This window comes from Lepisosteus oculatus, chromosome 10, assembly GCF_040954835.1.
Source record: "Lepisosteus oculatus isolate fLepOcu1 chromosome 10, fLepOcu1.hap2, whole genome shotgun sequence".
NCBI lineage: Eukaryota > Metazoa > Chordata > Actinopteri > Semionotiformes > Lepisosteidae > Lepisosteus > Lepisosteus oculatus.
In genome coordinates this window covers 22535626-22550797 of record NC_090705.1, presented here as the reverse complement: position 1 = coordinate 22550797, position 15172 = coordinate 22535626, and the positions used below count along the sequence as shown (strand labels likewise).

General features: G+C 44.1%; 1 protein-coding gene across 2 annotated transcripts in view; it reads left to right on the top strand.

Annotated features, from left to right (window-relative positions):
* The window catches only part of setd2 (SET domain containing 2, histone lysine methyltransferase), a 60145-nt gene that overhangs the window by 35568 nt on the left and 9405 nt on the right, over positions 1 to 15172 (top strand). For both annotated transcript variants that reach the window (XM_015357211.2, XM_015357212.2), the window contains 9 exons: positions 1867 to 2001; positions 3232 to 3360; positions 4151 to 5077; positions 6285 to 6333; positions 6906 to 7116; positions 7948 to 8659; positions 9435 to 9551; positions 9880 to 10016; positions 13777 to 13888. In XM_015357211.2, the coding sequence (XP_015212697.2) occupies positions 1867 to 2001; positions 3232 to 3360; positions 4151 to 5077; positions 6285 to 6333; positions 6906 to 7116; positions 7948 to 8659; positions 9435 to 9551; positions 9880 to 10016; positions 13777 to 13888 (2529 nt within the window). The remainder of the gene's footprint in view (positions 1 to 1866; positions 2002 to 3231; positions 3361 to 4150; positions 5078 to 6284; positions 6334 to 6905; positions 7117 to 7947; positions 8660 to 9434; positions 9552 to 9879; positions 10017 to 13776; positions 13889 to 15172) is intronic.

The following is a 15172-nucleotide window of genomic DNA, read 5'->3' as shown; positions in this document are numbered from 1 at the left end:
AAAGACCAGATTATATAAGGATTAAGACGCTTAGTAACTATGTGAATGCTCATACAGGGAGTCCTCAATGGGTACAGTAAAAAAGAAGAGCATCGATTTTAAGATGGGAATTATTCCCAAGAAGAAGTATTGGAAATGGGGATTATTGGGGATCAGGAGGACATTCATTTTCCCTGGAGGAAGTTAGGTGTGACACGTCTCCATAAGTATCAGTATATTTCAGCAGTAATAGTGGTAGTGCAGGATATGACAGTAGTGCACATTCATATTTTGTGTGTAAACATAACTGTTACTGTAATGACCCATTAAGTTGAGCACTTAAATGTAATTTAAGCTCATCTGAAACGTTTTAGAATTACCTAGAATTTGAAAATTAACATTGAGAGAGCGATGAGCGATTTTGTGTTAGATAATTTGTGTGAGAGTGAGTGAGTGAACATTTAAACATTAAACATAATTTAAAATTTTGATAATTTTAATATGTATTGTGTAATATATAGTAGTAAATAGTTACATGAAGTGCTGTATGTAAGTAAGGATATCTAATACTGTATGGAGTAAAATTACTTTTTTAGCTTACCTAACAACGTAGTCTGCTTGTGGTTTTCAACACTTTTCTTTGTTGGGGTTCTTTGAGTTCAGAGGACAAAGTTGGGGCACAGAAAACATAAAAAAAGGGCTTAGGCAGAGAGTTATAAAATACTTCTGTCAGATACGTACGTCTGCAATGATTTGTATATACTGTAGTACAAAACTATTTTGCAGTGGTTTTGCTTGACATCTTTTACATTGGACTTTGGTTTTTAGGGTTGGGTTTGGGTTCATAAAGTTGGGGAATTTTTACACCCATTGTCGTGAAAAATCAATGGCGTCAAAGCGGGGAGACATTAATCGGGAACCCCCGTTCACTATAAACTTCAGTCATGCATGAAAGTATTGACACACATTCTAGCTTTAACTTGTTCAGTGCGATGCTTTTCAGGTGATTTGGGCTTTAGTGAATCGGATGAGGCAATTAGAGCATAAAAGGCCAAGATTCTGGGAGTTCAGTGGTCTTAATTTATGTAAGTCAGTCAGAAAGGGAAAGTGAAGAACATTTCACAGCACTTTGCAGGTGTTTCAGGGTGTGAGCAGTTTTGCCTTTTTATGAGCCTGCCAGAGATTTTGACATCAAGCTGGGGGACCCTGGGTGTGTTGAATTTTAAATGCTGAAAACCCAGGCCTGTGTTACAGAAACGTTAGGCTGTACTCAGTATGTTTCATTTGTCTCTATAATTGCTAATGTGGGTTCAGAGGAACTGCTGTCGTCATCCTTTTTGACTTCAGGGTTTTGTAATGGCTTACTGTTTGGGTACTTCCATCTTTGCACAGCAGTGCTGCTGTTCAGGTGTTGTTTGTCTGGCATTGCTTAGCTGCCAGGGGGGAAACATCAGACATCTCAGATGTCTGATATTCTTAACATTGCAATATCTGTTTTGACAGCTGTTTGCGTGATCTTTTCCGCAGGTAAGTTTTCTACAGCTGTGTTTTATTCCCGGGGATATAAGACTATGTAAAAATCTGAAGTAGGTCATGGTAGTCACTGTCTTGCAGCTGCACAGCTGCTCTTTGGTTTCCTATCTGGCACTGTAGGTGTTACACATACACATAGTGTAGAGATTTAAGGTTCTACACCCCTGTAGTTGAACACGTACTGCTAATGCTCTGTCTGAGAGGTTTTGTACTGGACTGTCTTGATCTGTGAAAATAACTATGGGTGATAAACTCTAATCCTTCATGTGAAGCTTTGTGTCTGTGTGTAGAATATGCTGTGTTGATTGCTGTGTGTAAGCAGTGTGATGAGCTGCTCTGTGCTGCCCTCTTCAGGTGGATGAGGAGCTTGAAGCACTGCTGGAGAACGGGGAGGGACTGTCTGATGAGAAGCAGGTGGTGTCCTTGTGCCGGCTCATGGTAAGAGTAGAAACCATGGAGCAGAAGTTCACCTGCCTCAAACTCATCCAGGTAAGTGTGTTGACGCGGTCTCAGACTGTGAATATATACCTATTGTTTTTTGTCAAATTAACTCAATGTTGCTACTCAGTTATTTACTTGTAATGGGTTAAAAATCAAGCTGCACATTCGGTTCTATATTTCACAGCAAGGTGTGATTAATTCAAGTGGGGTACATTTCATTTGAGATTTTTACAATTTTGCCATCATGCATGCTTTATATATATTTATTCCTGAATGATCATGGTGGTTTAAGTGCAAAGTATGGCTTAGCAAAACCCATCTGATAGTGTTGCAGAAATCCAGAACTGTAAGGATAATAATCATATTGAAGCTAATTAGACTTGATTAAACTATCAGATGGGCCTCTTTAGCCTCACCTGAGCCAGGATTGTAGTCCACAGGTATGCAACAACTCTTCACATATAATCCAGGATAGCTCAATTGTGAAAAATATATAAAAAGGAAAGATGCAGTGTGCTCCATAAGAGAGTTATATTTGTTGGCAGTATCGTTATTTTCAGCTTTCATATGCCACATGCCACTGCGTCACCCTGCCTACTGTTGTGTTACAGTGTGATCAGTGCTACTCCTCAATAAGTGCCCTTAAATCTCATGAAACATTCTTTGCATTGTTCTCATTTATAGCGATCATGCTTTCAATTCCAGTCGTAGTCAATTATCACACCTTGTGCCTATTGCTTGCTGAGAAAGGCTGCATTGTAAGAAGCAGTTAGAAAATGGCTGGATGTAGTCAATTATATTTACATGTGTACTGAAAAGGAATGTTAGTATTACTTAGTGTGCGTAAAACCACCTTAATTTATGAAATTGTGAAGTCTCGAGTTGATAATATAGATTCTCCAACAGATTATGAAGATAAGATCACTTTATTAGCCATATACAATTTATTGCATTAGGAATTTCTTTTCGCATACCCCAGCTTGCTCTCCATGAGACACACGTGCACACCGACAGGAGAGAGAAGCTTGGGTTCAGAGCACAGGGTCAGCCATTTATACGGCACCACTGGAGCAGCTGGGGTTAAGGGCCTTGTTCAGGGGCCCAACAGAGTAGGATTTCTCTGCCGGCTGTGGGATTTGAACTGGCAACCTTCCAGGCACAGGTGCAGATCCTGTGGCACCGCTCCGCCCCCCTTTTAGAAGTAGAAGATCATGCTGCTAGGTTGTGAATCTCACTGTTGAGTGGTGCTCTGACTGGGTTGCTTGTTGTGCCGTACAGAACACTCAGAACCCAGCATGCCTGAAGCAGTTCCTGGATCACCATGGCCTTTCCCTGCTCTGGATCTTCATGGTGGAGCTGTCTGAGGGCAAAGGCAACTCCAGCAACAATATCAAACTGCAGCTGGAGGTGAGGGCAGGCCGCAGACTAAAAAGCTGCAACACGCTCAGACAGCGAGACTGATAAATCGAAATATTGTCATCTCCGAAATTGCAAGCACCTTCTGTCTTTGACCTTACCTATGTGTACAAATTTTGCATACCTCATAGGTTTCCTTTATTCTCTATAATGTAGAACTATTTGTATCTAAATTGCTTTGAGATACCTGTTAAGAGAATTTCAGTGTAAATTTTCATTTTACGTGATATTTTTAACTCCTCTGGCTGGCCTCCTATCCCTGTCTTTTCGGCTTGTGTCAATTTTTTTCTTCATTTGCTTGAAATTTAGTGAAAATGACGTTGAAAACATTTAGGATTCCAGGGACGTTTACGTTAGGTAATCATTCTCTCCTCCACTCAATCACTTTTTCTTCACTGCTACACTCTTTACAACTATCAGGAAGCTCGTTTACCTGACTAATTGCAGACAGTACCACCTCTGTCCCACAACTCCCAGTCACAGATGCTGGTGACATGATCCAGGCTCAAACCTGCGATCACAGAGCTCAGCCTGTGCTTGGCTGAGACACTTGTGAGGTCCCTATTCATTCTTGCCTCATTCTTTTCTGGTTTTCATTTCAGAAGAGTTTATCATTTTAAATTGAGAAGCAATCTTTGTATAAACGTTTTAACCTATTTATGTTCCTCGGCCTTCGGTCGCCACGACACATTTGTTCCCTAAGTGTGCTGAAATGTTAACCGTTAAGCTTGAATTTCTTCATCGTTTATCAGTTTGTCATTGTGCTGTCCTCTGCCTGCAGATCATGAAGAGCCTGGCAGTGTTGCCCATCTCCACAAAGAATATGCTGGAGGAAAGCCGCGTGCTCCACTTCATCCAGCGCTGGGCCCAGACGAAGACCCTGCTCCCTGCTGCAGAGCTGGATGGCTACTCCAGTGAGAATACATCCCGTGCCCAGACGCCTCTGAACACCCCCGACGGCCCCCCTGCCAAACCCGGCCCCGAGCTTGACAGTGAGACGCCCAAGAGGGCTGTGTACCGCCGCCTGAAGATCATCAGCGAGAACAGCATGGACAGTGCCATCTCTGACGCTAGTAAGGCCTCTGATGGGAAGGAGGATGACGAAGAGGAAGAGGAGGAAGAAGAGGAGGCCGATTCTTCTCAGGCTGATCCCACTGAAAATGGTCAGGCTCAGTCGGAGGCAGCAGGAGAGCTGCAGACTGATGGAGAAGGGCAGGCAAGGGAGGAAAGGCTAGAGCCCGTCCAGTTCGCCAGCAGTGCTGAGGCCAAGAAGCAGGAGAGCCAGGAGGCGGTGGAGAAGGAGGAAGAGGGCAAGGAGGAGGAAGCACAGCCCAGCCAGGCCGAAGAAGCAGCAGGCGAGTCGGAGCCTGAGATTCGGGTCTTGCAGGAAGAACAGAGCCAACCCGCTGCAACTGAGGCCTGCAAGCTGGAGGAGACGGGTGCTGCAGAGGCCACTGTTACGGAAGCGACTCCTGCACCGGAGCCTGTTGCCACCGAGTCGGTCACTACTGCCGAGACCGTTGCTGCGGAGACGGTGGCTACAGAGTCCATTGGAGCAGGGGAAACGGTTGCTGTGGAGACGCCCTCACAGGACGAGGAGGAGGGCGTGTCCGATGTGGAGAGTGAGCGCAGCCAGGAGCCAGTGCATAAGGCTGTGGACATCAGTGACATGGCTGCCCGTCTGCTGGACAGCTGGAAAGACCTGAAGGTACTGCAGCGTTCCTGTAGTTACAGCTGTGTACACTCAGTAGTACCACAGGCCAGGCTGGGTGCACGAGGTCTCCTTTGAAACATTGAAGGAGACCAGGATGTTCATTACCAGCCTGCAAGTCTGTGAAGTTGTTTGACAAACTGCATCCACATCTTGAAATCCCTGCCCTTTTCATCTTGAGGTGAATTTATGATTACGAGACTTAAGCAATTCATACAATGTGTCATACAAATCATACAGCTTTAACCAAATAACTTAGAAAATTATGCACTTAACCAGAAATGTTGAATCATTTCATTAGATATTGAAGTGCTATACTTAGTTTAAATAGTAGAATAGTTTTAAACTAAGTGTAGTTTAGAATAGTTGAATTAAAACAGACATAGATGGTATAGTGCATAGCTTTTCTTTTCCTTATGAAAGGATTAGGAAAGAACTGTTTTTATTCATATTTATTCATTTGGATAAAAGCCGATATGACAGAATTTCTTATCGTACTGTGTGAACCCCAAAGAAATTTCAAAGTGACTTTAGTTTGGACTTTTTACAAGATTATAGGAGAGCAGGTGATGCTGTCTGCTTGGTATGGGCTTCGTCCTTCTAGGTAGGGTAGTGTGGAGAATTGAGGAAATTAATTGCTGGATTCAACAGTGCTGCAGCTGGGTTCTTGTTCACAGGCCAATTTATTTCAATTTTCTGTTGGAGACCCTTTTTAAATTTGCTTTCAGTTCTTAAAAAGCTCAATTAAATCTGTAATTGGAATGAACCCGTGCTCATTAGTGTGTTTTGGGACTGCCTTCACTCAGGTGTGCAAGCTTAAATATAACTACTTAGACTCACTGTGGGAGTTGTCTGATAGAGTGTCATTCCCACATATCTGTTAATTATCTATTAATCACCTATTAAGAGTTGTTCAGTCAGAAATAAGGAAGTAAAGTCTTAATTGGCAAGTTGAGGAGAGTCTTCATGAAGTACTGCGTATTGAAGTTTGACATGGGTAGTTTGAAATCAAGGCCTGAGAATGGATAAAAGGCTAAACCAGCATAAGGTCAGTTACCGGCACCAGTTAGCACTGGTAATGACGGCAGCAGTTGGAACAAAAACCAGCAGACATGGGGTAGTCCAGTGCCGGGAGTGGAAACCAGCGATAGAGGCTGGGGCAAGGTTGTGAAGTGGGAGTAGTAACACTCTCGCCTTTTCACAGGAGGTGTACAGAATACCCAAGAAGAGCCAAGTGGAAAAAGAGCCCTCTGGTATGACCGCTTTCTTTTATTCCTACCCCAATGCCAGCTCTCTCATGTTCTGTTGCTCCTTTTCTGAGCTCTGTACAGGATTTATGTACATTTTACCTCTTTTTCACCTTGTATCTGTGTTGCTTGTTGCACAAGATAACTTGTATTAAATTTTCATCATGTCCACATTTTAGTCTTTAATGACCGAAATTGTAAACAGCTGTGCCTTGAACTCTACACAAACATCTTAACAGATGAGAGAGCCGGTGAAGATTTAGCTGTATCATTTTAGTGAGTTGCATAGTACTTATTAAAACTCTATAATAACATAGCTATCAGATTTTATTTAATGAATGTCAGTAGAAATGTGACTTATTACCATCCGTTTTTGCTTTGGGTGGGTAAGCCGTTTGTCAAAAGTGCTTTAAGTTATAATCACGTTGCTCTTTATTTGTTTCATTGCTTTCTGTCACGAACGTATTAGTTGTGTAATAGTTTTCCCAGCCACGTAGCTGCTGTTGCTGTTCCTCCTCCTCCTCCGCAGCTCCCAGTTGGGATTGGTTTCAGTGAGATTTCCTCCCCCTGTCCTGCAGAGCGGAGTCGGGACGGCTCCAACGCGCGGGAACCCCCGCTGACGCCCCGCACCCCTTCCAGCAGCCGCGAGCGGGACCGGGAGAGGGAGCGGGACCGAGAGAGGGAGCGGGACCGGGACAGGGACGGAGAGAGGACGCCGCGCAGCGCCGAGCGCCGCCGCCGCCGCTCCTCCCTCTCCCCCCCACCCTCTGCCTACGAGAGGAGCAGCCGGTGAGCGAGCTGGATAAGAGGGGCTGTGGGCTCCTCAAGAGTCCCCCCTCCAGAAGTCATCCTTAAACTGACAGTTTCTAAGCACTCAGAGCAGTTTCATGTTCATCACGCCAGCAAGACGATGGTTTAACAATGACCTGCGAGATCTCCTTCACTGTGGCTAAGATGAGAGTTGACAATACCCAATTACCACCCATTAAAAGAGAAGGAGAGTAACCGGAGATTTCTGAATTAAGTAGATGGAGAGACAACCCTGTCCTTATCTTAGTCTTGTCTTCTAATATATCCAAACTTGGAAATCGTGTAGCAACAGAAGAATTAAAGCCTTAAGTACTGCATGTAGAAAACCATTCTTGCAGCCCGTAGATGGCACTGTAGACTGGATTTTCTATTCAGTGATTTAGCACCACATTATTCCATCAATACTTTATTTCTGCAGCTTTATTTCCAACCAGTTCCTAGTTTTAAAGAAAACACTTTGCCGTTTACAACTCCGATGGAGAACGTGTTAATATGTTTGACAATTTTAGACATGCCCCTCCAGCAGGAGGATTCATTGTAATTGGAGGTGCAGTTCATTTCTCACTTCAAGCCTGCACGCTCCTAATTCACAGAACTTGCAGTTTCACTGTGAGCTCCAAGGGCCCTTACCAGCTATTTCTCACCCTGCCTCAGAGGTGCTCTGGCATGCCAGGCTACAGTCAGTTTAGGACATGACGCAGACTCAAGCCATGCTCTTAAAGGTGCTTGCTAAATGGTGTATTTTTGCATGACGTGTTGTCTTTTTAATGGCATTTGCAGACTGACCCCTGCACACCCCCCTATCCTCAGGTATGACCCCCCGAGCAGCAGTAAGAAGAAAGGCCGGACGAAAGAGAGGAACAAGCTGTCGACGGAAGAGCGCCGGAAGCTGTTTGAGCAGGAAGTGGCACAGCGAGAGGCCCAGAAACAACAGCAACAGCAGCTCCACACGCTGGCTGTCAGCTCACCCATGACCTACGATCCCCTGAGCTACGCTTCCAGTCCGCACCCAGGGTTCATGGGATACCCACCTGGATATCCTATGCAGACATATGTGGACCCCACCAACCCCAACGCCGGCAAGGTGCTGCTGCCAACTCCTCCCGGCGAACCCCTCTGTGGCACCCTGCCTTATGAGCAGACACCCCCCCAGCCCCTGCTTTCTGAGCCTAGCCTGGCCTCTCCTTCCCCAGCCTCCCAGCCGCAGCCCGTCTCCGGCCAGCATGTGCCCACGCCTCTCGAGGTCTCTGGCACGCCGCAGTACGTGCAGCCCAGTGTGCCACAGGACCCCGCTGTGGCCGTTCTCTCTGTGCCAGCGCAGACCCCCAGTCCACAGGTGCAGGGCCAGCAGGGCTATGCCCTCTGGGATCCAAGCACTCAGCAGGCCCTTACAGTGCAGGCACAGCCCCAGCAGTACCAGACTGCCCAGCCCCAGACTGCCATCTACTACCAGGGCCAGCCGTGCCAGGCTGTGTACAGCATCACTACACCCTACCCCCAGCCCAGCCCTCCTGTCATCCAGGTAAGATTTCACCCATCTTACTGAATCCTCAGCATATTTATTAAATGCGATTTTTCTATTATGTCACCTGACCTGTAATCGCCTTACCTGCAAAGATGGATTGAAACAGTAACAGCAGAAGGAGAATATAAAATGCCTATCATATATTTGTGAGGGTATAAATAGTGCAGTTCAATACTGTTTGTTTTTCTTTTTTAGTGTCTCCATCCGTTGTAATGACACAATCAAAATCATTTACTTATTTTTTGACACTTAGGATTGTCACATGTGTTCACTAATTTTTTCAGTTTTTCACTAATCTAAGGCAGTAGGTAATTTGTGACGGAGCTCATGGGAGGCTGCCATGGTGACGTAACACCTCTAGGAAACCTAGACGGTATACAATTCTCCCATGGGAAGAGCAGAGCTGTGTGGCTCTGAGCCTATAAGCAACCATGACCCGCAAGAGCAGGGCTGCATCTGTTAAAAATGCAAGAGTACAACTAATGTACACAAAAAAGTGATACTGGAATAGAAGGCTACACAGTTAACCCATGAGTAATTACAAATGTCAGGTGTCCCATCAGTCCAATGCCTAATAATAGCACTCGTCATTGTGAAGGGACAGTACAGCTTTTCTTTGACTTCATGCTGGGTATTGGCTGCAGTGGCTAACCATGCTCAGGTGTCCATGTATGTAGTAATCTTCAGGCTTATGTGCCAGAAGCATACAGATCACACTTTGGCTAACCTCTAATAATTGGCTCTCTTCTTTGCTTCTGCTTTTGCCCTGCAGAGCTATGCCCAACCTGCCACCAGCTATCTTCAGGGCCAGCAGGTCTATCACCAGCAAGGGATGGTATTGCAGCAGGCGGGTGTCACCACCATTGTCACGGCACAGACTGTCCAGCAGGTACGCCTTTGCAGTACTAAAACTGTTGATTTTCAGCATTGTGAATCAGATGCAGACCTTTTCAGATAAACCAGAATCCAGCATTTATTATGAGGGATTGTGCAAATTCTAACACGTAGAACTGAAAAGGTATAAAATCCCCCTTTGGTAGCTTTCCTGCCTTGTCAGTGCAATCTGTTCCTAGAGTTTGCGGCTCTTAAAACCTAAAATGGATCAAGCTCCAGTATGTCTGACTTCCAGCCCTGAGTTTCCTTCCATGTCTCCTGCATTGCTTTCTTTGACATCCTGGAGTCTTTTCAAGTGTTCGCCTGGCTGTGCTCTTCGGCAGGAGCTGATGGTGTCGAACAGTCTGATGGACCTACCGCCGCCTTCGCCACCCAAACCCAAGACCATTGTCCTTCCACCCAACTGGAAAGCAGCACGTGACCCAGAGGGCAAGATCTACTACTACCATGTCATCACCAGGTAGAGCTGACTAAAACTCGTCTTCTCCCTCTCAAATGGGAGATTTATGTTTTTTTCACCTTACAGCGGCGTTGCAGCCGACAGAGTGACGTTTACCCACCAGGATCCTGAATTCATTTTTGGCCAGGGGCTCTTGTCTTTGTGGAGTTTGTCCGTTCTTGTTTCGTTTGTCTGGCACACTCTGGTTATCCATGCCTTCCCAAGCCATGCACATTAGGTTTGACTGGCTGTGCTAGTTTGTCCCACCTGGAATGTGGGAAAGAGGGCTGGTCTCCAGCATTATTGCCCCATTCCATGGGCAGAGGGATCACAGTGTCCTGTATGTGTTTTATGAGGTTAGAAGGGTGGATGAAAACACCAGTCCACAGACGCAGGGCACTCAGCAGGCCCTAACAGTGCAGGCACAACCCCAGACTGGCATTTCTCCAACACATACATTCAATATGTGATATCACCAGTATCAAGTGATGTGATGCAAATACAATTTCAATATCCGAGCAATTGGTTCCGGGACCAGCCGCAGTGAACAGCAAGTTTTTGCATGAGGTACCTTTTGTGTATTGTAATATTTTTTGTGGTTTGTATAAGGGGTGGCTTACTCTTGTCTTTACAGTACCATAGTCCTGCAAGTGTTTTAGCATTAATCCTTAATCAATTTCTAAACATTCAAAAAATGTTTTGACCATGTAAGCAGATGAAATGTTCAGTTCTTGTAGTTTCAATATTTCAAATGACAACAGCATCGCTCTGTAGCTCTGAAAGAGCACAGCAGGCCTTTTCTGATTGAACTGAACTTCTTAACATGTATTCCAGGTCTTTACAAATTGATGAATTGAAGTTGCCCTTTCTTGAGTTGGCTTCTCTTGACTTGCAGAAGGAATGCTGAGTAAAAGATTGCTCGAACCAACAAGTGGAGTTTTTTAAACTACTTTTACATGATGTTAAGCTTAGCATTTTTGTTGCTGGGTTCAAGGGTTGGTCCTGTTTTCTAAGAAGAATTCAAGCTGCTTCAGTCAGATGGACCCTTTTCAGTGATATATATCCACTTGATTCCCCTAATCTGATTTCTTCTTGCAGACTGCATGCAGATCGTTTTATAGCCATCCCTAGTGTTAAATGTCATTTGAATAGCACATCATTGGCATGTATCTCTTACAGTATCTGTTGTTTTTTCCATATTCATAGCTGCTTTCAGTGCATTGTGTTCTAGGAATCCAGTTACTGTACCATTATACAAAAGCAGTAGTATCTTAAAGAAATCTAGTATGCAGGATCCCAGAAAGTTTTAAATGATCACCCTTGGAGTTATAGTTGTAATTCGAAGCCCAACAAGAAACTAAATCCTAATAAGTCTGAGTTGTTTCTGTTACAGTTGCTCGTTTTTATGATATTAGGATTTGGTGTTATAGATTAATCTCTTCATCAATATATTAATGCTGAATTAGCTTAAAATGTGCTTGTCTGAGGGAGTGGGGCCTTATTATTGTTAGCAGAAACAAAGCTGGAGTAGCACAGAAAAGATAATCCTGACTGTCTGGAATCTGTCACGGTAGTGGTCGCTGTTGACATCTGCTCCCCGCTGGGCCTTGGCATCCTGTAAAGACCAGGTGCAGCTGCTGATGACGAACAGGTTCAATCTGGAGGACAGTGTCGGTTTGAAGAACTTCCATGTAACTTATGGACATGTTTGCGGCTCAAGATTCTGCCTCCAAGGATGCAGTTCATCAACAAAGTCAAACCGATGTAAACACTCCATAACTCGTTCATCGTTGGTTTTGTCTGCTCTCACTTTTTGCATTCAGATCCCCCTTGATCAAAAGCATATGTTGTGGCCCCTTGTGGGCTACATACTTTACTTGCCATTAGTCAGTCCTTTTCATCCTCTGCCCCATTGGTAGGTACACAGAACTACAGAATGACGAAGTGACAATATTTGGAATCAAACCTTACTCTGATGATCTTATCAGAGTCACATTCTACGAGAGACTTGGCCTGGACTTTGATCATGATGGTGGCTGCTTCACTCTACTGTCTGTGTAATCTTTTCATGAGGAAATGATAGCTGAGACAATGCTCATTACCTTGAATCATGAGCAGAGCCATCTGCTCTGGCCAATACCAAGAAGGCGCAAGTTGTCTCATAAATGATGTTGATGTTCCAAGTGCTGAGACGAACTGTCATTTTGAACCACGGGGATCTTTTTATAGCCTTGTGTCTCAGTTGTGAGCAGGAGGCTAAGCTGAGGAATCCTTCAAGAAATGGCTAAATAGATTCTGTGACTGATTCAACTCTACTAGTAATCAAATGCATATGGTGGCCCATTTGGTTTCTTCTTGTTTATATCTTTTATCCTCTCAGGATATTTTGTCAATTAACAGCAGCAAGCTAACAAGTATGCCACAGATCTGTGATGAAGTTGATGAAGGTAGCAGCCTGCCATTTTTGCTGTATCGTGTTTTGAGTCTGTCTCTGATAAAAGTTCTCATGCAGGCTGCAGATGTCTTCCATCTGATTCTAATCTTCTCTGTAGGCTTCTTTCTCAGTGTTTGGAAGGGAACTCATTTAGACTCTAAAAGAATGCCAGTGTTTTAGGTGTCTGAATTTCCCCCCCTTAAAAAGCTGATCAGTTGTGTCATCTTTTTGTTCGAATTTTATAGCGTGTTTATAGGCTAGCCAGAGATTTGAAGGCTGTTTAATCTTCAAAGGTTTGTTAAATGTTCACATAGTGGTGCAAGTTGCCTACCAGTTTCGCATTGGTTTAAGTCTATTTTGGAATTGCCCTCACACAGTAAAGTGGCATCATGCTAAGAATCAATTAAGCTCTCCTGGCTCTTTAAATAGGTTTCTGTAAATGGGATTGGATTGGCATGTTCTCCCTAGGTAACTCATTTGCTACAAGAATATTTCTCTACTGCCTTTTAGTATTTAAGCCATCTTAATCTGTTCTTTTACGTTTGATACTCCAAAGCGTTAGTTTTGAAAATAACTGAAAAACCAAATAAAAAACTCAAAATGTAAACTATCAAATCTTATGTCTATTAGAGATGTTTTATTATGCTGTGGCACAGAACAGCCCATGCAGTGTATTGCAGCTTTAGAGAAATGACGGAACTGAAATCATATTAGAGCAGATAATTAGGTATATGGTAGGTTAGGTGTCTTGGTTAAAAAACTTTTTTTTTTCAAAATTTGTCGTCCGACATGATCAGCTATCAGTATTTCATCAATTTCATCAATTGATGAAATTAATCAATTTCCCTATGGGATTAATAAAGTCTTATCTATCTTTCTATTTGTGGATGAAACCAGAGTCTCATTGTCAGTTCAGGAAATGGAGACTTACCAGCAGATGATGGTTCAGTATGCCCATCCAAAGGCCAGGAAAAAGTGTTTAAAACAACCATTGAATCAATCTAGGCTTATTGAAGTCTCCTACCTTAGGAAGAATGAAAACTTGGAGCTCTCTTGTCCCCTTGGAAAACACAAGTGCCTCTGTTTGTCCCACACCTCCTTTGTCCTAATCAACCTGTCTGCCACTATGAGCACAGTAACCCTGCCACTAAGTGCTGCTGGTCAGTGTGACCTGTTTAGGAAAAAAGGGTGTTTCTGTGCTACTAAACATCTACTGTAAATCTAAACGTCCTTCTGTTAATCTCTACTTTTTTTAGTCACAGTTGGTTGCTCTTTACTCACTGCAGTGTTGCCTTAGTAGTGATGTGAGGCACTGGTGTAATTTTGTTCTTGTATTGCCCCCCGTAGGCAGACGCAGTGGGACCCCCCCTGCTGGGAGGGCGGCAGCGATGATGCCAGTGTGGATCATGAAGCCGAGATGGACCTGGGGACACCTACTTACGATGAAAACCCCACTAAGGTAACCCTTGCCCTCGTTTGAAAGAATGTAGAGAAGTTCCTTTCTCACTGGCAGGTTTTGTGTTTTGGTCCTTCGTATGAATTAGCTAAATTTTGGATGACCATTTGTTTTATAACGTTTGCGTGGTGGATATCTACAAAATGTGATAATGTGTGCTGCATTATTTACCAATCTGACATAGATATCAAGTTTAGCATATTACTGCAGTTCAACAGTGTATTTGTTTCAGACAGATGAACTAATTTCTCGAAACCAGTTCTGGCTTGCAGGCTGAGACCCCTTGTTAATTTTGTACAATACCTGCTCTGTGAATCCATCCTAGAAACATCAGATCACCTCAGAGAAATGAGGTGAAGTGCATCTCCTTCTAAAGGAAACGACAGGCCCTGAGGACGTGGTTTTCCTTTCGGACTTTCTGTTCGATTGCTACAGCGTTGCTCTCCTGTAGGTTCTGTTTTCTTCAGAGCTCTTGACTCCCAGTTGCAAGGAAGCAAGTTGTGCTAAATATGATTTTTATCACTTCAGTTCTTATGAGCTGCAGACTTCTGCTCTGGGTGCTGAATTTTGCACATATGGAGTTGACATTAAAATTTTAAGAATCGGGTTCTTCCAGGTCAGATCCCATGTCAGAACAGCCTTACAACTTTGAACTAAAAAACACATTTGTCTATAATTGATTTTCTCATCTAAAAGATTGGCATAAAAATTGTCATAACTCCTGTCAAAAAATTGTTTTTAAACTCCTTGTGATGTTGATGTTCATGTCATAAGGCATGAACATCAACGTCCTGCAATTTTCTTCAACGGAAATTACATTTTTTTTACTTCTTGGGTTGAAACTTGCACTTCTGCCTGTGAGACCGTGATGGTAAGTTGAGCCTCAGCTGGACAGACCTGGGAGGCCCAAATGGGTTGTGACAGTGCCCTGGGAACACCTGGCAGATGCCGCCATATGGGATGAGTTCAATTCCCACATCCAGAAAAGTTTCTCCTCTGTAGCTGGGGGCATTGAGTCTGAATGGACCTTGTGCAAGACCGCAGTTGCTGGCTGCAGTGGCCAGAAAGTGGTCGGTGACTGTTTTGGTGGGTATCCTAGGACCTGCTGGTGGACACCAGTAGTGAGGCAAGCCATCAGGGCTTCCATGCATTGCTTGCATGGGGCCTCTGGATCTGGCAGAGAGGTACCTACGGGCCAAGAGGGCTTTAGCTGCCGTGCTCGCTGAAGCATAGGCCTGGTATGACAGGAGTTCAAAGAAGCAATGGAGGTTGGCTCAGGGGGTGTTG